Consider the following 26,981-nt stretch of genomic DNA (forward strand, 5'->3'; position numbering starts at 1 on the left):
AATGCCAGCAAATGGAAACGTGCTTGAGGAAATTATAGAAATACATCTGTACTGTCATTAAAACTGCATTATCGCTTGTGTGCAGATAAGGTAGGGAATAGATTTGTATGAATAAGGTGATGTGTTGGGGGTTGTGTAGGTGCAGTTCATACCTACTAGTGCTCAGCTCACATGATTTTAAGAAGATTGCCTATATCCGTTAATTCTACAGTTTTCTTTTTCTTGGCCTTTTCATCCTGATTATACGTAACATAAATGATTACTGGGGGAAAAAATGTTTTTCTAAGTATGCAGATTTGGTGAGGTGTGTATCTCCCACTTTGGTGAAAGTCAAGCTTGAGACAAGACTCAGAAGGAAGGGAAAGTGTGCTGGGAGCACGTAGACAAAGGGCTGGAACTGTCCCAGGTCATATGGAGAGTTGCCGTCTGTGGCGTGCATCTGCTCTTTCAGCGGGCGTGCGCTCCGCTGGCTGTATGCCGGGCAGTCCACCGCAGGTGGACGGGGACGTGTGGCCCCTTGAACTGTGTGATGTGTGGTTGGTGGGGGTACAAAAGGAGACTCCTTATAAAGCCTGATTGCTTTTTCGTTCTGCAGAAAACCCTTCAAAAGGATCATCCCTCATCATCTATGATATTATGAACGAATTAACAGGACAGAAGTTTTCCCCAAAGGACCCAGATGACGGTATGCATAGAAATTGCTTGTGTGAAACAAAGAGCCTGCTTTCCTGATTGCCAGTTATTAGAGGCCTTATGATAGGACAGGGTTTAATTTAGCTTACTTGCCTTATGGGTGATTATTCTGAAGAAGCCCAAATATGTGTGGCACGTTGCTGTGTTTCCTCTCCTAGAGTTTTTATTCCTTTAGGAATAACTTAGAGTTAATAATAAAACCTTAACAGTTTTATTGCTGGGATTTTTATTAATGCTGCTCATTTGAAAATATATTTTATCCATTATAACCAAAGACTTTGTGAACTTTGATTTTCAGATATGTTTTTTCAGTCAGCCATGAAAGCTGTAAGTACTATTTCTTGTTTAACTTTTGTCTTTTTCTTTTTATCCACTTAAATTCATTTATAACTGGGGTGGGGGGTGGGCTCCCCTGATTCTTCCACTTTCTCTTTTATGTCTTTGGTCCAAATTTTCTTTTTTTCTCTTAATCTTTATTCTAATTTACATAGCATCCCTGACCTTTGTTTTTGTATACATTGTCTTTTAGCATATCCTATTCCCGAAGGATAATTGCTTTCCAAAAGTTCAGTGTGTATCCTTGCAGGTTTCCTTCTCTAGGTATTCACACACACACACACAGGCAGACCAATTTCCACTGTATTTTGTTTGTTAAAAACAACGTATTTCACGGGATGGGGGTGGACTACAGCTTACTTAACTTTTCCGCTGTGAGTGCGTTTTGGTGTTCCTTCATGGAGGTGTGGGTTTTTTTGGGAAATGTAGTGATGCTGAAATGAGCATTCCATCTGTCTTTTATGCACATCATGACCAAGCGTTTTCATAGGATTGATTTCTGAAGGTACAATCACAGGATCAAAATCATTTTGTTTTAAATTTCACAGAACTTGGGGTTTGCTTCCCCCCCCCCTCAATCGTACAACTCATTTGCTATCAACCAGTAAATCAGCATGAGTATTTCCACAAGTAACTGTCTTTTTAATGTAATGAGCCACTGTTTGGCTGATAAATCTGAGTGATGCTTACTACTTGCATATTTTCAGTGCTCATTTCTCAGAGATCTAGAACTTGCTTATCAAGTACATGGCCTTTTAAACACTGGGGACAACTGGAAATTCATTGGACCAGATCATCGGCGTAATTTCTATTAGTAAGTGTGTTGGAAATGTATCCTTTTGCATTTTTGGAGCCTCTTTAAGCAACCCATTAATTCTGCAAGTGGGAGACTTGGTAGCCCTCCTGCGTCACGTTTGCGGGCAGCATGCCCCTAACTAATGGTACATGTTAATTGAACACTTGGCAATTCAAGCAGTGGTAAAACCGATTTGCCAGACTGAGATGTCGAAAGTGTATCGTTTAGACTATTTTTCTTTGTAACGCTTTGAATCTACCTATTTTTTTCCTCTAGGCCCTATTTTATATTTTTGAATGTATAGTAGGGTGGGTCCCTGATGATTTCAACACAGCTTTTTTTTTTTTTTTTTTTTTAAGATTTTATTTGAGAGAGAGCAGCAGGGGGAGGGGGAGGGAAAATGAGGGAGTCCGACGCGGGGCTTGATCCCAGGAACCCGAGATCATGACCTGAGCCGAAGGAGGATGCTTAACCAACTGAGACGCCCAAGCGCCCCAGCCTCTGGTTTTTAAAATTGAAGATACAGAGATGAAGCGTAAAGAGACTCCTTAAATGAGTTTGATTTGAGGTAGATAAAAAAGTAGTTAAGGAGACAGCCTGTTAATAGGCAAATAGGCATGTGACAGTTGTCTTGCGTGTCCATATCCTTGCTTCCCATTGCATGCTTTTAAAATGAATGTGGTAGTCACTGTCCGCTCCCCACGAGCTGAGCGCACGGAGGCGGCAGTCGTGAACGGCCGGTTGTGGATGAGAGGGTATTACTTGGGAAGTCCGGAGAGCACAGTTCGCACCTCCTAGGTCGAGCATTGGCCCGTGTAACTTGACATTGTTTGTAACTTATAAATTGATTTTGAATTCTGTGTAACATATCATCATATAGCCGTGCTGTCATTTAATCATTCATTTGTTAGGGATCTGAGACTGAACCTACCTTTTCTCTTCGTTACAGTTCCAAGTTCTTCAGTTTGGTTTGTCTAATGGAACAAATCGATGTCACCTTGAAGTGGTACAAGGACCTGATACCTTCAGTAAGATGATTCATAACTTATCGTAGATGTGCTCGTGGTGTATCTGCTAATGCTTTAAAAATATATTTGTATTTCTCATAATCAGGTATTCTTTCCCCGTTCCCAAACTTTGATAGACCTTCTCCAAGCATTGGATGTGGCTAACCGGCTAGAAGTGATTCCTCAAATATGGAAAGGTTGGTTTCAGCTTGTATGTTCAGGCCCATCTCACTTCATCACTTCATTGTCCTACACTTTGATTAACAAACGTGTTAACATTTTTAGGGATGGAAATTTCCAGTTTTCACTAAATTGAATATGTTAGGGTCTGCTTCATGGTTGCTGGCTCACATTGCATATTGGATTGCATGAGTAAAAATGCATTGAAAGTGACCTAAGTAAGTTTCTTTGTGACAGGAAAAGGTAGAGTTTTGTGCATTTGTTGTGTGACATGACAAAGGGAAGATCAGTGCTAATTACGTGGCACACCCTAAATCAAAATTCAGGTCTCCACCCACAAAGCCTTTGGTGTTCCTCCATATCATTCCGTGGCCCTTGCGACTCAGTTGTTAACCAGGCAGTGATGCTGATGTTTCTAAGAAATAGGCATGATCGTGGGTTTCCGTGTAATCTGGCTGCAGAAGATGCTGTGTCTCTTGTACCAGGTGACTGATCGCAGCTTGAGTTTCTGTCAGCTTCAGGTTTCCATGTCTGAACACTGGGAGGATAGCCCTGACCTATTTTACAAGATCGCTCTAGTGATTGTTACATAAAAGATTGTTGACAGTTACCAAGCGCTATGAAACGGTGTCGGGCCACACGGAGCCGGTAGCTGCTCGAGAGTAGTGCACGTGCTCCGCTCCTTCATCCCTTCTTACCTGGGTTATCCTGCTGGTTTCCTGGAGTCCTGGAATAAACCGTGTCAGCAGCGGACTCTCACCCACCAGGAACGGTGATGGTGGATGAAGGTCAGCCAGAGAGTTTTGGTTTTACATGACAGTGATCACCTCTCACTATGTTCTTTTTCTGTTTCAAGACAGTAAAGAATATGGTCACACTTTTCACAATGTCCTGAAGGAAGAGATTCTGATGCTCATGGCAAGGGATAAGCACTCACCAGAGGTAGGGTTGTATCCAAAATTCAAGTTGCATTACAGTGATTAGATGTATACTAACCAGTGTATTCTCTAACATTGTGGACCCCGTAAGGGTAATTTCCTTGGTTTCATCTAGGGAAACATGGAGAATTCTGCCACCTAAACTCAGATTTAAATTCTACATCTAAACTTACCCGGCCATTAGCAGAATCCCATTTCTAAAGTCACTTTCATTCCTGTTTGTTTCTGTCTTGACAGTAGTAGCTTTTTGAAAAAATTACCATCTAAAAAGAAAACCCAGATGTGGCCAGCTTGCAATTTGTTTGCCCCGGCGTAGGCAGGGCACGTTCTTCTCTCCTTTTTGCTTGTGTACTACACGTGATGGGCTTAAATGGTACAGCGTGTAGCTCAAGCATGTCAGTGCTTCTGTGGAGTCTCCTGAACTTAGGTTCTCCTAAAACCAGCGAGGCAGCTCTGCTGACTCTCCGAGCCTCTCAGCTTCAGGTGGCCTTTGCTGACTGTGCTGCAGACATCAAATCCACTTACGAGAGCCAGGATGGCAGACAGACTGCTCCTGAGTGGCCAGCCAACTCTCTGAACTACGTAGCTGTCCTCTTTTTAAGGGCTGGGAGAACCCAGGAAGCCTGGTGAGTACAAAACCACAAGTGTAAATTAGAGGCATTTCTACTTGGATCGCAGAACATTTTCCCTGGTCACTAGTTTTCTAATTTGTATGATGTGTAATCAGAAAAATGGGTTTTCTCTGGGACTGCAAATACCGACTGAAAAGGAAACTTTAGGAAGACCAGTATAGTATATACATAGTATTTAAGAGAGGACATGGTTTAATGGGCTAATTATTACTGTTTCTCGTCTATTTTCTGTTTCCGTGGGCAAGCAGTCACTCGTCTGTCCACATAAATAGAATGATCAAAGAGTCTTATTTTTGAAAATGTTTTGGGCATTTGGCTTATCCAAGTATTTCACTTGTGCACTTGGACTTCTAGAAACTGACATTTACACACACAACCATCTTTGGTTTGTGTCACTGTATACCAGTTAGGTGATTTCTTCAGTACTTCATTCACATACATTATAATTCTTCGTGTTTATGAATGGAGACATACATGCATTCTTTTCTCCAAAAGCAGAAAAGTCAACAAAAGAATACTTTGTAGTAGTCATCCTTGTTAGGTGGTTTTGCTGTATTTTGTTCAGAAAGTTGGGTATTTGTATATGGCTTTTTTCAACACAAGAAAGTAACTTAATTTGAACGTAGGGTTGTCATCCCAAAATGTGGCTGTTCACTGTCTTCAGGAAAAGCTGGTGAATGAAGGCTTTGCTGCCTACACTGGTCTTAGTGTGAATCACACCCACGACCTACACTGCTGGTGACCAACCTTTGGCGCTCAAATTTGTTAACTCAGGTTGACACACACTTGTTATGAAACAGGCTGTGATGATTGGCGCAGGGGTACGGACCTCAGCTGAATCGTGGGAGCTGAGTGTATGTGTTTCGCCTTGTCTTGCGTGTGGCAGGATGCTGGTGAGCACTTACATGAGACCGATGCCTTAATCTGAGCCTGTTCTTCCCAACCTAATTCTAGGACACTGATCTCGTCCTGGGATTGTAAGAGAGGAAAGAGATCACACACTGTTAGTAGCATCCTTCTCTTTCAGCTGCCCACAGGGTGTATTCCGTCCCTGGGAGGACTGAAGGGATCCTCTAGAAGAGGATATACCCCCAGTAATTCTCAACACTGGCAACAAATCAGACTTGCCTGTGAAACTTGAAATGCACGAATGTGACGTTTGGGAGGAGGGAGTTGAAGCGCCCGAGGTGATTTAGATGTCAGCAGGCCTGGGAGCCAGTGGAGCTCACACAGTAGGTGTCTTCAGACTTGCAGTGGGAGAATAGCTACGATCATCTGCTCACCTTCTGTGCTATTTGTATTCGTAATCTTTCTCGTATCTCATCTTGTGAACAGGAAAATGCTGGGGCTTTTCAAGAAGCATAATAAGATCCCTGGGTAAGTTGAAGGCCTCCCTGGGTGCATCTCGGAATTAGCTGCATGGTCTTAACTCTTACCATGGGGTGACTGGAATTTCTTCACATACCTCAGTCCCAGTGATTGAGCACCCTTCTGCTCAAGCCAGCGGACAGTTGCTTCCCTCAGCTAGGGCATCCTGAAGCAAGCACTGTTTCAAATCTGTGCCTATTGATTGCAACACCCTGGGGATACACTGAGCAGATCCTTAATGAAGGCATACTGAACCGGTGTTCGTTATCTCTTTGGATCTTCCTGGGGGCGCCTGGGTGGCTCAGTTGGTTAAGTGTCTGCCTTCAGCTCAGATCATTGTCCCGGGACGCTGAGGCCCCTCCTCAGCAGGAAATATGCTTTTCCCTCTGCCCATGCCCCCACTCGTGTTCCTAGCTCTCTCTGATGAATTAATTTTTTAAAATCTTAAAAAAAATAATAAAGTTAGTCTTCATGTGACTTTACCTCCAAAGCTACTGTTGAGGATTTCATGACTCAGCTTTATAGAATGGTAGATTTTACTTCACATATAAATCTTTGAGGGGGTTTAGGGCTTTAGTTTGGGGAATGTTGACGTTTTGCCTTTCTTTTACAGAAATGAGTTGCTGAATGAATTTATGGACAGTGCAAAAGCATCCAACAGCCCTGCCCAGGCCATTGAGATAGTGAAGCTGGCGAGTGCCTTCAGCTTGCCTATTTGTGAAGGCCTCACCCAGAGAGTGATGGCTGACTTTGCAATCAACCAGGAACAAAAGTGAGTCCTGCATTGATAAAGTGATAAAAATGGAGCAGACCATTTGTCCATCTACCCATTCAATGTTTATAGCTTTCTGCCTGCAGCTAGAGTCCCCTCCACGCCTGAAATGTAGTGTAACCCTCCAGTTTATTTTCCTTACAGGGAAGCCCTGGGAAATCTAACTTCATTGACGAGTGATAGCGACACTGACAGCGACAGTGACATCAATGAAGGCAAATAAAAGTGGGTGAATCAGCAGCTGTGGCCTAGCACAGCTGCTGTAATTACACTTGAGAACTGACCTCTCTGTTCAGCCATATTGTGAAGAAAACGAGAATTCAGACTTGAACTTCGAAGAAAAATAGATACAACATTATTTAAATTCCTAATTTGATACTTCCTAAGCCACCCATTCAGGGTTGACCATTTAAACAGAAGCATTTCATTTTCTTGGACACGGATTGTGGGGACACAGCTGGTTTCAGCAAAGCTCTGCGTACCTGCAGTGTTTGACCGACTTCACACTGCTGTCCAGTGTGGTTTGCCCTTCCCCCGTCGTGGACTTGACCTTCATTGGCTGATGCTGTGCTGCTGTTGCTTCCTCAGTCTTCAAGAAGGTGGCTAAAGGAGGTTTGCGTACATATCTCTATTGATACTAGATCAGTAGCCCAACTTCAGGGATATTTTAGAGGTGAGAAATTTGCCATTGTCGTTTAATCATCTCTAAGGGGCACAGGGTTTAGGTTGCACGTATGGGAAAATGAAAGCTATAAACAAACACTATAGTTAATGTGCATTTGTACGCATTTCCATTACTTTACCCAGCCTTTGTCCCCCCCGCCCCCAGCCCTGGGACTTGCACAGAAGTGCTTTGCCTTCCTTGCTTCCCCTTTGCGCGCCAGCACGTTAGCTGCGCTCTGCGGAGAGTGGTCTCAGGTGAGGGCTGCTGGGCGCCTGGGTGGCTCCAGTTAAGCATTGCCTTTGGCTCAGGACCCCCGCATCCGGCTCCCTGCTCAGCGGGAGTCTGCTTCTCCCTCTGCTCCTCCCCCTGCCTGTGCGCTCGCTCACTCACTCTCAGTCACATAAAATCTAAAATATAAAAAAATAAAGAGAGGGCTGCTAACCAAGAACGCATACAACTACGTCTGGCGTTTCTCTTCACTGAAATCAGACTGAAAGCGAACAGCAACCTGCGTGGATCACAGGAGCATTCTTACCCTTCCCAGGGCTTCCACAGGCTGCTCTGCTCATACCTGGTCCCAGATTACTGAGGGACCCCAGGAGTTCCCCACAGACGAACAGCTTTGTCCTTACCCTGCCAGGGTTGCCACCGATGGGCTACTGTATCGGACCATGGTCCGTTACGTGTCTGTTCCAGCTCCACTTTCTGTTGTGTCTCTCTAGGCCTGGACCCAGCCGCACAGCTTCAAAAACCTAAGTATTGGTTCATGTTTTCTCCCAGATCGCCGGTTTGAGACCTCTAACTGAAGGACAAGGGGGGCAGGGAAATGACAGTACTGAGCTGCTTGAGCACTCGCCTGCATCACTCCCCGACACAAGGACGCAAATGAACAAAAGGACGGTTAAGGCAGATGAGCCTTCGATCTTGGTTTATAACTTCCAGGGAGAACCTGGCTTCCTGGAAGTTTCTGTTCACTCTGCTCCTTCCCATCTCACCTACAGATGCCTGGCTCTCGTCTTGGCCACGTACTCACTGTAATCTTTATAAATGTGGTACAGTTCTCCCCTTTCCAGGCCCCAGCTGAACCCTCACCTTAGTGCTTAGCAGCTACAGAACTGACATCATCAAAATTCATAGTGGATTTCCATGTAATTCAGTTGTTTTAACTACTGTAGTTACTCCACACAGCCACTCTAAGCAAGTAACTGCTTCAGAGTTTCAGAAAATTGGCCCTACAGGATTGGTCTCCATTTTCTCATTTTTGTTTTTAAAGATTTTCTTTTTAATCTCTACACCCAACGTGGGCCTCGAACTTAACCCTGAGATCGAGTCAAATGCTCTACCAACTGAGCCAGCCAGGTGCCCCTCCATTCTCTCATTTCAAATGTTTATTCACTGACAAATGAAATACCAGCCTCTAATAGGAAAAGACGTTCTGTTTCTTCATGCCAAAGTCAATAACCTATCAGTCTTTGCTTTTGGTCCCTGGCTCTTCCCTCAATTTGCTGTCATCTTCCTCACAAATGTCTCTAAAATAACTCAAGTCCTGCATGCCTAAAAGGCATTTACTAGAATGAGTGGCTTCTTGGTCATGGACTAGAACTCCTCATTTTTAAGACCATTCTTAATAGGTCTTAACATTTCATTTACAACATTTTAAACAAAATGGTATGAGGAGAAAGATTCGAGTTCTAAATTGATCCAATTAGGACCAGAATCAAATTTCGAAAAGCTTTGAAGCGTTAATGGCATATAAAGCGACCATGTTAAAATAATCCAAAAACAGCCTTCTGGAAATTGGGAACTGAGGGCAGTGTAATTATGTTTTCAGTAACTTACCAAAAAGAAACAGGAGAAACCAGAGCATCAGAAGAACAAATTGTGGAGTCGGGACCCATGGAATGGGAAGGGTCAAGGGAGTAGTCTTGCTACATGTGAATAAACTTTTTCAATGTGCCTCAGATCACCAGTGTGTGGAAATGAGCAACTAGCAGATTTGAGGTTCAATAGAACAGTTGAGAACTCTAGCAATAAAATGTACTGACACTGGCCTTTAAACCGTAGGATCTGAAGACAAATTTTGTGGGTGATGATTAGAATATGGAAATGGATTAGATAAGTGTATCACATGCAATAAAGCTGTGATACGTTTTCCAGTGCAATAGATATATGCATATAGATACAAATGTGTATCTGGTCAGGACGAAAATTCTTTTCCTGACAATGGAGTTTAAAAACACTGAAATAGGACATGCTCAGTGACAGTCACTGGAGCAAGGCTGGTCAGGGCAAGTTTATGGGGTCATTTAGATCAGATCTTTAGAGCAGAGTGAGATTTACCAAAGAAAAGGATTTGCTTTGGTTAACAAAAGGCAATATGCGAATGGAATGACGGAAATGTAAGGTACACAGGGTCTGGGCAGTGAAGGAGCACCCAGGCTGGCCCAGGAAGCAGCCTAACCTGTCAAAACGCTGTCCATCCAATCCGCACAGCCACGGACTGAGAATTCAGGACTGCAGATGAAGCCCAAGCACAGTTTACAGAGCTCAGCAGGATTTCAGACTCTTGAAAACTAAGACTGTCCAAGAGGAATACAGGTTATGAGAATTTATTCCCAGGGAAACCTAAACTTTGCCACCAATACCAGTGGAATTTGTTCCTACAACCTCTGCTGGCTCGTGCCTCCTAATCCCTCTAGAACCCCTTCCTCTTCCTGAAGACCCCAGGGCAGTGTCCATACAGCTAGCAGAATTAACAAGCCAGTGCAACCGCATGACCTCCCCATGTTTTGGAAAATGACAGCGTAGCCAGTTACCCTCTTCCTCTTCAGTGCTCGCCCTTTCTTGCACCCTCCTGCTGACCTCAGGGTCCCTAAATACCTCAGGGGGATGGCAACGGGGGCGGGGGGTTCAGCTTTGGTTTGGGGTAATGGTGATCACTGGACCTGATGAAGAGTGATTTGCCTGATACTGAATCCTTTTTATTTCCCATTTATGTTAAATTATCTGTTCTTCTGCACTGAGTTCAAGCAAGTTACTTTAAAACTGGTGGGACAACTCACTGGGGACTTGGAGGCTGCTTCTATCCAGAACCTGTTAAGAAAGAGCAGAGGGTTTAAGTTAATACTAAGGAAAAAAAAGACTACGTGCCTTAAAAAAGACTTTCTAAAACTGCATTTTAGATACGTTGATTTTGAATCATTAGAAAAGATCAGATTTTTAATGTTATATCTGGAGGCATTGAGTTTAAAATGCTGAGGAACACTTCCTACAGCACTCAAGAGGGCGGTAATAAGGTAACCCAGTTTAAGGCTAAAATAGAAATAATGCTTTGCTTCACATGATCAAGTCAGAACCGGCAGAGATGTAACTTACAGTGAAAGTAAAAAGCTGCTGGAGTGAAGCTGCCTGGCTCTAACTGCCCAGGGGTATACTCATCTTCCCCCAAACTTGCCCCTTTGGATTCCATCTTGCCTTCAAGGAGAACTGAGAAGCAAAGTAAAGGCCCTTTTCACTTGAAGCGTTGCTGAGTATCTCAGGAAGATGGGAGTCCTACTAGGCATGAGAATCAAGGCCTCACCAAGCATCCCCTTTCAACATCATCCCGTTTTCCAATATGCAACAGAGGTAAGGAGGTTTGTTAATGGAACTACTAAAACTTGAAGGCCAGTGGTCTTCGTTATTTTGATTTACGGAACTAAAATAAAGCATTCAGTATTGCTTGCTTCTTACGAGCTCAGATAATCACATCTGATGAGAGTTATTTCCAAGCTCCTAGAGAAATCTGGATTTCCTTATAATTGGTAATATTTTACATGCTACTTAAGTAAAATAAATTCCAAGCACCTTTACTGTAACAAACAGGTAAGTAGCTTTGCAAGTTAATGTATTTTGCAATTCCATGCCATTCCAAAGGGGAAGAAATGCTGAATTTAGAAAAGCCTCATCATCTTCTGGTAAAAATAGCCCACTCTAACTGCAGAAATTAAGGACATGACACAAGGCATGTGTTCCATCAGAGACATTACATATATTTTGTTGATTCAAGAATCTACTCAGGAGGAACATAAGGAGTATTAGCAATAACAACCAAGGTCAAAACAGGACCAAAAGATCCCCAAATGGCAAGTGCCACGCAAACCTATGGAACAATCCAAATTCAGGGTTTGGCACACACTTGCAGAAACATAAAATAGAATTCTGAGTCTCTCCTCCGGGATTTGCAGATACTTTGGCTCAGATAAAAGTGCCTCCTCAGTCTCTTCGTGAACACACAAAACCCAACAAAAAAAATTATGGAAAAAATTTTGACATTTTCATGGAATAAAAAAGAAAAATCAAAGGAAGGAATTTGTTAATGTTTACCCAATATGGCAATTGTCCTAACCTTCAGAGACGTGAACTAAAAAAATTCTCTGGGTTTTATGGCAGTCCAGTTTAAATATACCACAGAATTATTCAATCCCGTTAAGTTTCCAGCCTCACTTCAATGAAGAGATTCAGTCCAAGTACCAGAAAGGAGCAAGGTCAATTACAAGTGTTTCAGAACTGAGAGCTGTGACCTGTTTTGAGGGCTGCTGAATTAATTTGTGGGTAAAAAAACTTTTTTTTTTTTTTTTTAAATGAAACAGACCAGAAAACAGTACATCACAAGTAGAAAGGGGCTAGCAGTGGTTTGGAAAAACTGTTTTATGTATGCACACAGGTGTGTATATATACTGGGACCCAATATAAAATGTAAACTTTTCCTGTGGTGGCAATTTTAGAAGCTTTGGATAGATACCACTTCTAGTGCTTTTTAATCACTAGAATGCTGTACCTCCCATTATAACTATTTTGGCATTGTGCCTTGTACGTCACTCTTGAGTTTGACCAGTAGGAATCAGTTCACCAGAAACTTCAAAGCCAAAAACAGACCTTGCACTTCTGGAACCCAATTCATGACCTGGAAACTCAGTGCCCAGGACCTTCTGGCTTCTGTTGCCACTTCTCAAGGAAATTGTCTATGCACAACAAACTACAAATGGTACTTTTTGAAAAGGGATAAGCTACTCAGTTTTCATCTTTTTGTTTTATTCAGTTTGCTCCAAGGGCAAAATCAATAGTCACAGGGATCACAAACATTATTTTGACTGGCTCACGAGCCCGATCAGTAAAACCTGAAAAACAGAAAATGTTACACAAGTTGCAAAGAAAATACTCCTGGAGTTCACTGACATGATAGCAAGTGGAAATAATATAAATGCAACAGGTGTTAACATTTAGAACAGTACTTGTAACCTGCTCCTTTCTAGACAATTCTGGGACCCTGTTGCAAACCCTTCATAGATCACTGCTGATTCCCTTTCACATAAAGTATGACTTTACAAAACTCGTCCTAGACCTTACTCTTGCTGCACTTGAGTGGTTCCTATTCCTACGGCGCTGGCGTATGCCGTCAGGATCTCCACTATCTGTTTAGTTTCTAGGGTCATTCGGGCTTCCTTCAGCCAGTCCTGTGCCACTCGTCTGGACTCCCCTTTCAGCTGATTGACAAACTTTGCTGCCAGCTCCAGATCACCATGCTCAATGCAATAGGAGGCATAGGACAGTAACTTAAAAGTGTTTATATCCTCCGGGCTGAGCTCCGCGGGCGGCTTCAGTTGCTGAGGCGGGAATAAGAGCAAGGACTGCAAGTAGGAGAGGAAGTACTGGTATAAGCTATTTCTGGTTTCATCAATCATTGCTACCCTTCGGGCCAGTTTTTGAACAGCATAGAAACGGGCTCTAAGGGTCTCTTCGCTGTACACCCCACGGGTCAGGGACTCTGGAGGGAGAGCCGCGGTTAGAGCCTGGGCAAATTCACTATCGGCGCAGCTGACTCTGATGGCCTTGACCGCGCTCCCCAGCGGCACGGTGGGCAGCTCTGCGGACGCGGTCTTCATGCTGTATTTGAGCGCCTCCACCGACAGCCACAGCTGGTGGGCTTTTCGGGCCTCCTCCTCAGCGACTGCGTGACCTAGCAAGAAAGAAAGAAAAGGCAAAGAAAAACACTTTCCTCTCCATCTGACTACAACATGTCCTCTCGGTGCCTCCAGCGATCTGACGCACCCTGCACCCTCAAAAGGCTAAAGCCACACATGTGAACGATGGGGCCAGAGAGAGCCCTCTTGCAACCCCACCGACCACCACTTCTGGTGTGTTCTTTCCTAAGAAGTTGGCCTCTTTGTGAGGCAACATGGCCAGCCTAACTTGATGAGCACTTTTTTTTTAAGAGAGAGAGAGAGCAGGGGAGGGGCAGGGGCAGAAGGAGGGAGAGAATCATGACCTGAGCCGAAATCAGGGTCGGACACTCCACTCACTGAGCTACCCAGGTGCCCCGATGAGGACTTGTTTTTAGTAAACCAAGGAGAAAACTGGAAGGATGTATGCGCACAAGCACAACCGAGTCTCTTTTCCCTCTCCTGTGACATCTAGGACAATACGTGGTATCTAATGCAGAGACATTTATTTTAGAATGTTTGAGAAAGAAACATATTTCAATTAGGCTATAAGTTATGTCAATGCCATCAGAAACTTCCTGCAAAGGAATGGAAGACTTCAAGTAAACTTAATGGACTACTGGATCTAGAAATTTCATGAGTTTATTTTTATACTTATCTGACAAAGACGGCTCTATAACACCCCTTTCCAAAAAGCTCCACTTTATCATCATCCTTAGTGTCAGGACATTTCCCTTTCAATGTGGCACATGGAAGCCTCAGAATAACTACTGTCCATGTGGTGGGCGGAATCAGCAAATCACCGCTTCCAAAACAGGACTGGAGACAGCTCAGCAAAGCCGGACAGCGAGCATGGGGGTAACCGGCCTTTGGCTCCCTTGGGTAACCTGCCTTGTAAATGGTGATTCCAGTCTATCACACACCAAGTAAAACTTCAAGTATTTAGATTTAATTTTTAGATTCTTTTTAATTTCCTCTCACAAACTTTCTATGTTCCAAACTTATCAAATCTGGGCTAATGTTCTCAGAAATGAATAAAATTTAATAGCATGACTTCAGCATCTTTCCGTCCTATTGCTGATGCATGTATCCCATTGTCCTCCTACCAAGAAATTATCCAAAGAAGTTGGACTGAATAAAATTGTAAGAGGATTGCAAGAGGCCCATGTGCTCACTCTGAACAGCCTGTTCGATTCCTCTCAGTCTGGCATAGGCAGTGTTTATATCCAGAGTAAAGTTGTCAACTTGCTCTTGACTGAGCCGACGAAACTGTAACTCTTGTTCAGCCAGTTTCTCAGACAGGTCCTGAAATAAAACATAAATAGTGTCCAGAAAACAGTGGTGCTCCCTCAGCGCATGGCATTTATTGGGACACTACAGTCTTCCAGCAACTGCCATCTCCACAAGCAAAGAGGGCCTTTAAAATCTCCAAACATCTGTCATGAAACTCCTCCATTATGTGTAAAGTTTCAAAAATTTCCTAAAACTCAGAGCTGATGTATGTGGTTTTCTACAAATTTACTGACAGAACCTAGTATTAGAGGAAGCAGACCAGGAGGAGAAGAAAGCAAGCTATTTAAAAAGGAGAACATGCCAACTTCAGAAAATAACTGTACTGCCACCCCGACACAACAGATTAAATCGTATTTGATTTCCCTGATTCAAGAGCTTATATATTCATTTTTTTCTCAGAAAAATACCCATCAAATAAATTTAAAGTAAAATACCTTTTCATATTGGCATATATTTCAATTTTCTGGAAGATCTCCTTACGTGGAAAACCTCATTCTCTTCTTGTGAGACAAAATAAGTTAATATATTATAAACGGCTTGCTGAATAGAAATGAATTATGATTAAAGATATCCTGACCTGCTGTGATTTCCAAACTTAACCTCTCTGGGAAGTTTCCTCAGATGTAAAAATCTGAGCACTACCACATAATCCGTAGGCGTTTGTGCAGATAAAGCAGGAGTTACACATGTCAAGTTATCATCTGCATTTCTGAACCCCCCTGTACCAACCCGCCCTAAAGCTTTGAAGGCTCCAAGTAACTAGGACACAGATACAAAAGGTATGTGACCAATAACACACAGGTGCATCTTTCTGTAAAAAGCAGCAGTGTCACAAACATACAACAGCCGCACTGCGCCACGGCCAGGTGCCATTACACTCTTCCCCACTCTTCCATAGCCTCAGAGGGAGTGACACCCAGAGCACATGAAAAGGAAACGAGAGACTGTTCATGTAAAGGGGAAGAGGAGGCTGAAGGGCAGCTGATGCTCTCCCCCAGGACCTCACCTGTTCAAATTCATATTTCAGTTCCTGCTCTTGTACCCTCAGGACGTCGCGCAAGTGATCGGTGTGGGCAGCAGCCTGTCGGCGAAGCTGCGTTCTCATTTCATTCTCCATGGCATCTCTGACTTCCTCCACCTGTGAAACCACGGGAATGATTAGCTCTCAATTCTCCACATGTGCTTTTAGAGAAAGAGAAAGACTAGCAGCAAGGATGACAGCAGCTTCCAATCCTGAGCCGCTCGGACATGCCACCTATGTGGACACGTTCCTGACTTCTCTTACAACCATCAGAAAGCTGAACGTTGGAAAGTGACCCGAAAACAAAGTCACACAGCTATGGCAAAAAACAGACTTCAACCGGGGTCTCTCTGGCCCCCAGTTCTGTTTCTCCCATATCACCAGGCTGCACGTTATGCAAGGCGAACACTGTCACCTCCTGAATCACACACTCCCGTGACAATTAACAAACCCCAACTCATAGAAAAAAATAACGACAAAGACTTGGGATCAAACACAGCTTCACCACAACCATCTGTGTGACCTATGAATAATAATGCCTATTATAAAGAACTATTACGAAAATTAATAAATATCTGGTAGTTACTTTACACAATTTCTTCTAAACAAAACTGCTCTGAAACTGCTTAATTAACATGAATTTAGATTCACAACACAGCCCAGATCTAACCAAAAATATGAAAAGCCTACCACGTCTCGCCTAACAATTGGCCATGGGTCATATTACAAATTATTTAACACTAATTACCTGGAATTCATAACTTACTTTTTCTCAGAAATAATAAAAGTAATGAATAAACCCACTCAGTCAGCGCATACATATTTATAAAGTGCCAATTCAGGGATCGGACAGTAAATCGGACATCTCAGACTGTGATACTTATTTTTAGAAAATAAACAAGGCAGTATGAGAGAAAGTAATACAGAGACTCTCCATTGAAAGAACAGGAAAAGCCTTGCGAAGAAGGTGACATCCAAGCTTAGAACTAAGGTTTAAAGAGAGGAAGCACAACAATGTACAAGGCGAGAAAATACCCCAGGGCCGGGTAAGTAGTGAAGGTACAAATCTGTACCAAACAAAACACCAGGGCACCTGGCAAATACAGGCAATGAGGAAAGTAAGGGAAGTATGGCTCACAGCAAACACGAATGAGATTAAGAGGCCTTTTTGGTATGGGTTAAGAATTTGCATTTTTTATTAAATGCAGTGGGCCGTCAGTGCAAGGTTTTCAGCACCCTAGTGTCTGATCAGAATGGGCTGGGTTTTTTTTTTTTTTTTTTTAAGATTTTTTAAATTTATTTGACAGAGAGAGCACACACAAAATAGGGGGAGCAGCAGAGAGAGAGAGAGAGAGAAGCAGGCTCCCTGCCAAGCAGGGAGCCCGATGTGGGGCTAGATCCCAGCACCCCGGATCATGACCCGAGCCGAAGGCAGACACTCAACCGACTGAGCCACCTAGGCATCCCAGATCAGAATGGGTTTTAAAAGGACCAACTGCCATGTAAATAGACATAAAAAAGATGGGTACGAACAGGGAAACTGGGGGCGCCTGGGTGGCACAGCTGGTTGAGCAGCCAACTCTTGGTTGGGCTCAGGTCATGACCTTAGGGTCCTGGGGTCAAGCCAAGCCTTGGGCTCTGTGCTCAGCAGGGAGTCTGCTTGAGGATTTTCTCTCTCCCTCTTTCCCTCCCCAAGCTTGCACTCTCTCCCACCTAATAAAAAAATAAATCTTTTTTTTTTTAAAAGGAAAATAGGGAAACTGTTATGATAATCTGGACTTAGAGAAAGTGGACAAACTTGGGATTTACTTTGGAAGCAGAACTGATGTGTCAATGGACTGTACATGCAAGCTGACAGAGGAACAACTAAGCATGACTTCTGGCCTGAGCAACTGGGTAGATGGAGATTTAGAGAGAAACAAGCTGAGGGGATGGTAGACAGGCTGGGGAGTCAAGAAATTTGTTTTGAACAAGCTGAGTGTGAAACAACTACTGGAAAGCCAGCTAGAGACATCAAGTCAGCTGCTGGATGGGAGGAACCTGAAGGCGAGGCAGAGGCCAGAGCTAGCAACACAAATGTCCCCGTGATGGACGGATTTAACCTCCTAAGTCACAGGTCTGGCTAAGAGCACTTGGAGACAGTTTAGATGGACAGAAGGTTTCAGAACCAAGGCCAGTACATGCTCCTACTTGGGAGGCTGAGCAAAGAAGGGGGCAAAGGAGTGGCCAGCAAGGTGGAAGAAAGGCCGGGAGAGTGTAGTGTCCGGGAGCCTAGGGAAGAAAGAACTGCCCCGGGGCGGGAGCGCTCAACTGTGCAGCTGAGAAGACACGAAGGGCGGGTAAACACCCAGGTGCCCAAATCAACCTGCAGACACCCATTTAACATGTGACGTGCCCTGACAGAAGACTAAGGGAGCACACTCACCCATTCTTAACCAAAACACTGGCGGAGAAAAAGACACTCAGAATCCAACAGAGATTCATACCAAGGGCTTGTTACTTCCTTCCACTTCTGCATCTGCTCAACAGAAAAGAACTCTGCTACAACAATCCTTCCCTAGAAGTTCTGACTAGAACAAGGGCCAAAGCTCCATTCAGTGGTGGGTCGGCATGATTTATGTCTAATATTTTAAAGTCAATGACTGTTGATATTATCTCTAGAAGCAGCTATACAAGTGGATTCACATTAAATTTCTCATTTCCTCTACCTTTCTGTCCTGTTCGGCCTGTATCTCACTTCTGTGATGTTCTAGTGCTTTTGCCACTGCAGAGTCAAATGCCCGCTTTTCTTCTAGCTTTTGTTTTTCCAAGGCTAATGCAATGTGCTGCTTCTCTGTGGCTTTCTGCTCTGCTAGCTCTCTGTTTAGTTGGTCAATGCGGCGATGTGCATGAGCAATCAGGGAGTTCAGATCATCGGTAGACAGCTTGTCAGCTAAAGAGAAAATGACATTAAAATGTTAATGATTTCACCAAAATTATACATTTACAAAGTACTTACTTCAAGTCATAGTAATTTAATTTTAACAGCTGTAAAGAAAGCGAAGGGCAGCTAACCCTTTGAAGCAGATTTAGATTCTCCACTGCTGTCAGAAATTCATAGCCTGTGTCCAACTAACTAAGGCATGTTCAATCCCAAGCAAAGTGTTTCAGGTAGGCCTTCAAGTATATAATCAGTTCTTTTCCAGGAACCCAAATTAGTACTTCCAATCTGAACTAAATATAAATAGACTTTATAACTCATTCTAATTTTGCCTCTAAAGACAGTTTACATATACACACTTCTATGTTTTCGTTCATGCATAACTGTGATTAGTCATAACGGGCATCCCAATACCCTTTTCTGTTAAATCTCAAATTCAGGTTCTCTGACTTTTCTCTAGTAAAAGTTTTTATACCTTTTCTTAAACAGATGGTGTTACCTAGGACAATAATCTGCAACCAGAGCAGTCCGTTAGAATCACTTGTCAAGCTTTTTAAAATACACATGCCCGAAGATTCTGATTTAGGCTTAAGCATGTTTTTTGTTTTCAAATCTTACATTCCAAAAGTATTCTGACACATTACTACAGGTTAAGAATTATAGCTTTAACAGCAAAATCCAGAGTGTGGGAAATACTACATAATAAATGACTCAATTCCACAATAAAAGAACTGAGAAGCAAAAAACAAAGTGGGGATAAGAGACTTACTGACCAAATTCAACGCGTGTAGCTCCTTTGGATACTGATTCAAATAAAACAACTAAAAAAACTCATTCTATAAAATGATTGGGGATAACTGAACACTAAATAGGCATGTGATAACATTAAGGAATTATTGTTTAAGGTGTGATAATGGTACAGTGATTTTTTTTTTTAACATATGGAAATTATTTACAACTGAAAAGGATACATGATATTTGGGATCTGATTCAATATAAGCTGGGAAAATAAATGACAAAAACTAGCCACGTGTTGGTAACAGCTGAAGTTGGGTGATGGATCAATGAGCTTATTATAGTTTTCCTCCTACTTTTTAATGTTTGAAATTTTACAAAATGAAACTTTGAAAAAATACACACACACACACACACATATATATATATATATCTACAGGTTTCCAATCACTTGGTGGAAAATTTTTGTTCCTGAGAGCACATGGATGCCCAAAATATCCAAATCAGATTTACCACATGCAACATAATTCTGTTATAAATTATTTAGATGACTTAGTATAAAAATCATAGGCAAATAAAAAGACTTCAGTATTTTAAGACACAAAAGCTCTTCAATTTAAAACACACAAAATTACTCACCTAGGTCAGAAATACCTACAAAGGAAAAGAAGAACAGTTTGAAAAAAAAAGAACATACATATTTCAGTTATTAATCATTAAAAAGGAATATCCAAAAAGAAACAGGGAGCCAGAAACCAGTAGTAGAAAAAGCATATTTTAATATTAGAAAGCAAAACAACAGAGTTTATTTCCTAAAACATAAAAGGACATAGAACAATATAAATCAAGGTAAATTCTAACATTATACAAAATAAGAGAGTCACTCATACTAAAAGTAGCTTTGGTTTCCAGGGGCTCATCTGTATTTTTGTTAAAGCAATCAACTTAGTTTTTACACAGAAACTATCATTCTCATTTACCCCCTGCCCCCCATTTACATCAGTTCATAGTGTATTTCACTAAGTCCCAGTCCGGACTCTGTTCTCAAATGCTTAAGAAATCAACACTCCATCACAAGCACCGCCCTGACACAGTGACAGGAGCTGGGAACCACAGCCAGGCTCCTGCCTCTCAGCATGAGCTGTTGAACATCAAGCGCATGAACCTTGAACTCAAAATGTTCAAAGATAGGGATTTTTCACCCAAAATGTCACTAAAAGTCAACTACTTAATCTGGTATTAGACCAAAAAAACCAGGAATCTGTCCCAATGTTCCAGGAAAAATTGGAAAGATGAAGAAAATGAGACAATGTCAGTGTCAAAAAGGCACATAAATGACTATATATACTAACCCATAGCAAAAAGGAACTGTTTCCTGGAAATAAATCTACAAGCTGCACTTCATCTTCCCATCCTGGCAACACCCACTACGCTCCCCCTAAAGGCTCCCCCTTCCTCCCCCCACAGTGGTAACCACTATTTCTAAATATGGTGTTTCTCATTCATTTCGTTAGACTTTATAAATGTATGAATCCTGAAACAACACATTGTTTTGTTTTGCATGTTCTTAAGTTTCATGTAAGTGGTATCTTACTCTACGTATAATTTTGCAACTTTTTTTCTTAACATTTCTGTTTAAGAGCTATAGTTTGGTTCCTTCGTTTATACTGCCATATGGGAGGCACAGTTAGCAGTTTCTGATTTTTCTGCTCTTACAAATGCAAGTCCGCTATGAATATTTTTATAAGTCTCCTTGAGCACCTGTGTGTCTTCTTAAGAACATACCTAGAAGCTGACCAGTTGGATCGGGTAGTATATACATTCTGACCTAGGCCCAGAGAGGCCTAGAATACCAGTTCAGCTCCTACCTTCAGTTTCTAACAGACAGTAGCATTTAAAGAGTATTTTGAATGTGCTGAGACTGGTAATCTGTGTGACTGTTAGTACTCTCAGAGCACTTCAAGAAAATGTGACTATCCTCTGCAGTTACACTGTATAAAACAAAGTTAACAAAGTTCCCTGCAGTCTGAGCTATTTGCAAGTTGAAAGTCATACAGATGATGTCCTTCTCACTAATAAGTTTTCAACCACAATGTTGTCACAGAGCAGTCCTGAGGCGTGCCTTAATTCATTACAAATATTTTTAAAGTACCAAAGGCTTTGAATAATTTTACATTTATATATAATATTCTAATAGATTTAAGGTTATAATGTCACTCTCACTTACTTGGATTCTAATTTTCTTTTCCCCCTGAGTAGCAGAGACCTGAATAGAACCATTGGTTCTGGAATCAAACACTGGCCGGAACTTGTGTCCACCATGACTAAAACCATGGAGCACTGTCACCTATCATGGCTATGACTGAAATAAAATGTGGAAAACACTGTACAGTCACCAAATGAGAGATGCATACCAGAGGGGTTTGGATTAGATGATTGGGGTTGAAGCAAATTTAGCTGAACAGTTATTAAAACACAAAAACAGGAAGTACCAACACTTCAGTTGTACTTACTCATCCCTTTCCATCCTGGCAAGACTTCTGGAGTAATACTGTCCAGTTCTCGTTTAAAGTCATCCCGGGCTTGGACCACCAGCTCGTGATACTGAGACACAACCTTAGCCTCAGACTGAGCTGCTTTGACCTAACAAATACAGGGGGTATGTGGTTAAAGTGAACAGAAATTACCATCACCATCCAAAAAAAAGAGAGAGAGAAATTATATTCATGTATTTATATGTTGGCTGGGGATATATAAATAATATATAAAGAGAAAGCTAAAGCTCAGAAAAAGGAACATAAGCCTTGTAATTCAGACAAGCCGTCTACCATCATACTACGCCCCAGTCCCTTTTTCTCTGGCCAGGAAACTACCCATATAGACTACATAAGTACAGACAGAAGATCTGCTACAAAATGAAAATTTTCATTTAATAGCCATGACCAAAAATATTACCTATTATAAAGAGTATTGACAATAATGAATAATCCACTTTGTGTCCAAGACAAGTTTTTAAAATTAGTAACAACTTCTACTCCTTGCAGGGGAAAGGGGGGAAAGAAAGGAATCTTATTGTTTTCCTGAATTCTTCAAATCCTTTGATGAGTGGATTGTATTTAAAAATTTTTAAATGTGGGGTGCCTGGGTGGCTCAGTTAAGCGTCTGCCTTCGGCTCAGGTCATGATCTCGGGGTCCTGGGATTGAGCCCCCCACTGGGCTCTCTACTCGGCGGCGAGTCTGCTTCTTCCTCTCCCTTTGTGATCTCTCTCACTTTCACTGTCTCTCAAATAAGTAATTTAAAATAAAAAAATTTTTAATGCTGTAAAAGACCTAACAAATGTACCTTTTGGACCACATTATCCAGATCAACTATCATGTTGTGAAGTTTCCCCTCTGCAGCAGTTATATGAGATTTGGCCCCAGGAACCTCTTCTTTCTTTGCATTTTCAATTACGCTCTTCATCTTCTCTAGCTCTTCTCTGGAAACCAATGAAGCAAAACAAAGATTTAGTATTATTCTTCATCAACTTTAGCGAAGAGCTTGATGTAAATACAGCATACAACTGTTAAGAGTCTATGAAAAAAATGTAATTTGAAAAAAATTACTCAGTGTTTTTTCACAATAAATACAGGCAGAGAAGTTTGCCTAACAACTGAAAACAGGTTGGTCAGAAGCTAGATTTACTAGAGTGAACCACAGGAGGAGCATGGTGTATAGGGAAATACATACAGGCTTCAGAACCAGGCAAACCTGGATTCAACTCCCAGACCAGCCTCTCCTTTGTTGCTCACCCCTGTATGGGGATTAGAAGTAATTAATGAGAAGTTCCCAGCACAGTGCCTGCCACATCGAGCGCACTCAATAAATGGCAGCTTCTGCATGGATTAGGTGATTCCCCTTCCAGAGCTTAAGGCAAGCAGAAGCAAGGGTGGAAGCCAAAGAGCTCACTGAGCAAATACAGCTGGGTCTCGAGGAGCCCTCATGATTCAGAATGTTTCACAAACGGGATGAACTGTGGCCTACCCACCACAAAACACAGAACTCAAGAGCCCCGACTCAAGGTTTAGTGATGTGAGCAGAAAACATCTTAAATCTCCTAAAAGATATGCTGGCTTGCATTAGAAGACTTCTCTTTCTCTTTGAGTAATAAATATTAAAAATGACAACAAAATTTTGAATGACAGTGATTCCAAAATGAGAGGCTGATGAGACCCTTTAGTCAATGTAGGAAATGTAGGTTTCCACCATCAGAGGCTGATTTTATACTTGGCTTACCAGATCCTAGTTTTAGCCGAATTCCAGGAATCAAGGTCAAGGTGGAATAAAACTAGACCTACTATTTACTAACTACTTTGATAGTTAAGAGATTGTGACATACTCTCAAAATTCTCATAAAACTGCCCAAACCACCCTTGAAAAATCTTGAAATTATGGCAGAATCTCAGTAAATCCGTAGAGATACATCACCTAAAAGAAAAACTGCTTTTTATACAAGATCCTTTATATAGGTTTCTTCCAAATTTACTTTGGCCTAATTATATTTTATTCCCCTGCTCTCTCCTTTTTCAACCTCTGTGTTCCTGATACCAATATAAACCAAGTAGAGGTGAAAGGAGGGAAGGGTTTCTCTGCCTCCTCCTTCTATACAGACAGTACAAAGAAAACCCAGCCCAAAGAAAGCCACCAGGAGGCCCTAATTACTTGTTAAAGTCCATGAGTAATTACTTGGCTTTGAGAAGGGCATCAGCAGCCTCATCGACTGCCTTTCTGCGTTCTTTCAATGCGCCCTCCACTGTGCGCCACTGAGCCGACTTCTTCTCACCTGCAATCTAAACAAAAGGTTTTATTTATGTAAACATGAATAACCGCTATTACAGTCATAGGATACACTCATGTGGCTACACTGAGAAACAAGGGCATTAAATTCAAAGGTAAAAACTTACATATGGCATTTCTTCAGAGTAGGGTCTCTTAATTTAAGGTTCATGGTTAGAACCAAAGTCCATGAACCCCATCAACACCCCCCTCAATACCAACCATCGAAACTGTAAAAGACTGTGTTCTAGCGCATGCAAGCATTTTCTAAGGAGAGGTAATATTTTTATTAAGATTATGAAACAGAAAAGGTTAATAAGAATAGTAACTTTATGAATTGTTTGATTATTCTTCAATAAAGCACCTATATTTAAAATTCTCTTAATTGCAGGTGTACCAAAATCAGTTTCAGGATAAGTAGAAAGTTTATACATTTGTACAGTCCTTACTCCTCCAAAACATTATAAAATGACCCTCTGTGATTGGTAAAGTGAAAATCAACTATTGTCAAACCCACCCCCCCGTCCTTGAGCTGAATTTTATAAAATGTTAATTTTATATAAATACAAAAGTCTTCCTTGAAAATCCTTATAGAGGTCCAAGGATAAACTGTTGTGTAGAACAGACACTAGATTCCCCTACTATCAAGCCAAGTCCAGGTGTTTCCAAACAATGCTTTGAGAAAGTAATTCTGTATGTATTGTAAGAACCTTTGTGCACCAGTTTTACTAGAAAGAACAGAAGCTGCAATCCATTTTTAACATTTCAAAACTTGTGTTCATTCATGTTTCTGATAATTCTGATAACAAGGCTAATATCCCCTAATCTAGCTAACCACTTCCATAAGATGTGCTACAGTTGTAAAATCTTGATTTCAACAGATTTATACTATCTAATACACATGCATTACATATTGTGCGCTCACTGGGAAGAGGAAATACCCTCTTCCGTAGCCTTTCACCAAAGCAATACCATTAACGTTTAAAGCTTCTGATCAGTGTCCTTCTCAAACATACCAGTCTACTTTGGTTTGAACCCAAATTCCTGATATCCTACAACTTAATATTTTGGTTATACAGGTGTGGGAAGGCTATTAAGTATTCTCTGTGTGGTTTCCACTTTCCTGACCGAACTCTGACTGAAATTTAAATTTTTTTTCTGGACACTGAATAAACCAGAATTTTCTTTAAGTTTTTTTAAAGGTCGTAATTTCTAGCTGTTTACATCAGAGCTCTAATTCACTTTTTTGTGATGTATGAGCGTAGGACTAAAACAATGTGAAGTGTGTTTAAATTTTGTAAAAAGCACACAGTTTTAGTGGCAAAGTAATTTTACTTATCACGCAAGATCCTGATCCCTGAGATTCACAGTTTATTTATTTTTACTCTTTAAATGACTTGGTGTCTAGATATATTTTTATACCTGAATGTAATTCTTAAAAAAATTTATTGGGGCGCCTGGGTGGCACAGCGGTTAAGCGTCTGCCTTCGGTTCAGGGCGTGATCCCGGCGTTATGGGATCGAGTCCCACATCAGGCTCTTCCACTATGAGCCTGCTTCTTCCTCTCCCACTCCCCCTGCTTGTGTTCCCTCTCTCGCTGGCTGTCTCTATCTCTGTCAACTAAATAAATAAAATCTTTAAAAAAAAAAAAATTTATTAAGTCCCAGTACTACCGTTTTAAATCAATAACTAAATTCTCTGATGTGCTCAATATAAGTTAAATAATAATCAACATAAGCATTTAAAATAACTGTTTTTGGGGCACCTGGGTGGCTCAGTCGGTTAAGCATCCGACTCTTGATCTCAGGGTCATGAGTTCAACCCCTGTGCTGGGCTCCACACCCAACAAACAAACAAATAAAAATAATAAAATAGCTGGTATCTGGAGGTACAAGGGAGTTCTTTTTTTTTTTTTTTAGAGAGAGAAAGAATGTGAGAGGCGGGGTGGGGGGTGGGCACAGGCAGAGGGAAAGGGAGACTCTTAAACAGGCTGGCTCCATGCCCAGCTCAGAGCCAGAGGTGGGGCTCCATGCTGGATCTCGTGACCCTGAGATCCAGAGAAATCAAGAGAAAATGCTTAACCAACTGAGCCACCCAAGCATCCCTTGTATTATTTCTTATAACTGTGTGTCAATCTAAAAGTATCTTAAAAAGTTTATTTCAAAAAATGATTGGCAAAAAAAATTTTTAATTAAAATTAAAAAATTAAAGAAATTAAAAATGGTTGGCAATTTTAAAGCAAAAAAAATGAATGACAAATAATATTCAAGCACTATTAAGTTATGAAAGCAAATATGAACTAATTCTTGTACCATATCATTGTTGTGAGATAAAGCACTATATGAAACTCATTAAAAACAACATGTAAAGATTTTTCCTGCCTTGTTTATGAAAAAAACAATTACTCTAGATAGTCTTCACTTAGTAGGAGAAAGCCCGTATTAGAAGGAAGACACCAGTCTTAAATACTCCATGTCTGCCCATTCTTTGGCTCACCTCCGAATTGTCCATGGCTGCTTTCAGGATGTTGGAGTGCGCATTGACAGCCTGCACCGCAGCATTCTGAGCCAGAATGGCCTGTTGAGTGATGTGAGCAGCTTGGCTCAGAGCATCTTCTAAGGTCCTGGCCACAGCTGAAACACACAGAACAGTTAAAAAACAAATCCCTCCCTCCTAAATCACTTTATTGTAAACTTCCCTTCTTCTCCTGAGTCTTCCTTTGCATTTCCTCAAAAATGTAAAACACAAAAGCATACAGATTTAGAGAATCAGTTTCATTTGAAAGTATGGTAAATGTTAGTAATTACTAAATCTGGTAGACAGACCTAT

At 41.6% G+C, this 26,981-nt stretch overlaps 2 protein-coding genes and 1 non-coding gene across 8 annotated transcripts in view; 2 read left to right on the plus strand and 1 right to left on the minus strand.

Annotated features, from left to right (window-relative positions):
• PTCD3 (pentatricopeptide repeat domain 3) overlaps positions 1-9,349 on the plus strand; it is a 30,673-nt gene extending 21,324 nt beyond the window's left edge. Inside the window, exons 15-25 of one of the 2 annotated variants that reach the window (XR_006411875.3) lie at positions 596-685; positions 992-1,020; positions 1,737-1,843; positions 2,775-2,853; positions 2,939-3,029; positions 3,869-3,954; positions 4,428-4,576; positions 5,918-5,959; positions 6,564-6,722; positions 6,867-7,395; positions 8,109-9,349. Coding sequence is in view for 1 of the 2 variants with exons in the window: in XM_026481408.4 (XP_026337193.2) it covers positions 596-685; positions 992-1,020; positions 1,737-1,843; positions 2,775-2,853; positions 2,939-3,029; positions 3,869-3,954; positions 4,428-4,576; positions 5,918-5,959; positions 6,564-6,722; positions 6,867-6,945 (911 nt within the window). In the remaining variant the exon portion in view is untranslated. Of the gene's footprint in view, positions 1-595; positions 686-991; positions 1,021-1,736; positions 1,844-2,774; positions 2,854-2,938; positions 3,030-3,868; positions 3,955-4,427; positions 4,577-5,917; positions 5,960-6,563; positions 6,723-6,866; positions 7,839-8,108 lie in introns of those variants that run through there. The other variant, XM_026481408.4, reaches the window with a different exon arrangement.
• On the plus strand, positions 5,380-5,515 carry LOC113247567 (small nucleolar RNA SNORD94). The gene has a single exon (XR_003313302.1). It is a non-coding gene; the product is annotated as a small nucleolar RNA SNORD94 (small nucleolar RNA).
• Positions 9,350-12,450: 3,101 nt separating the features above from the next.
• IMMT (inner membrane mitochondrial protein) overlaps positions 12,451-26,981 on the minus strand; it is a 41,474-nt gene continuing 26,943 nt past the window's right edge. For all 5 annotated transcript variants that reach the window (XM_048222797.1, XM_048222796.1, XM_048222795.2 and 2 more), the window contains 9 exons: positions 26,649-26,785; positions 24,063-24,166; positions 22,680-22,815; positions 21,850-21,979; positions 19,976-19,990; positions 18,390-18,613; positions 15,667-15,798; positions 14,543-14,672; positions 12,451-13,384 (listed from right to left, as the gene is read on the minus strand). In XM_048222797.1, the coding sequence (XP_048078754.1) occupies positions 12,771-13,384; positions 14,543-14,672; positions 15,667-15,798; positions 18,390-18,613; positions 19,976-19,990; positions 21,850-21,979; positions 22,680-22,815; positions 24,063-24,166; positions 26,649-26,785 (1,622 nt within the window). In that variant the 3' untranslated portion in view covers positions 12,451-12,770. The remainder of the gene's footprint in view (positions 13,385-14,542; positions 14,673-15,666; positions 15,799-18,389; positions 18,614-19,975; positions 19,991-21,849; positions 21,980-22,679; positions 22,816-24,062; positions 24,167-26,648; positions 26,786-26,981) is intronic.

The sequence above is a fragment of the Ursus arctos genome, unplaced genomic scaffold (assembly GCF_023065955.2).
Source record: "Ursus arctos isolate Adak ecotype North America unplaced genomic scaffold, UrsArc2.0 scaffold_8, whole genome shotgun sequence".
NCBI lineage: Eukaryota > Metazoa > Chordata > Mammalia > Carnivora > Ursidae > Ursus > Ursus arctos.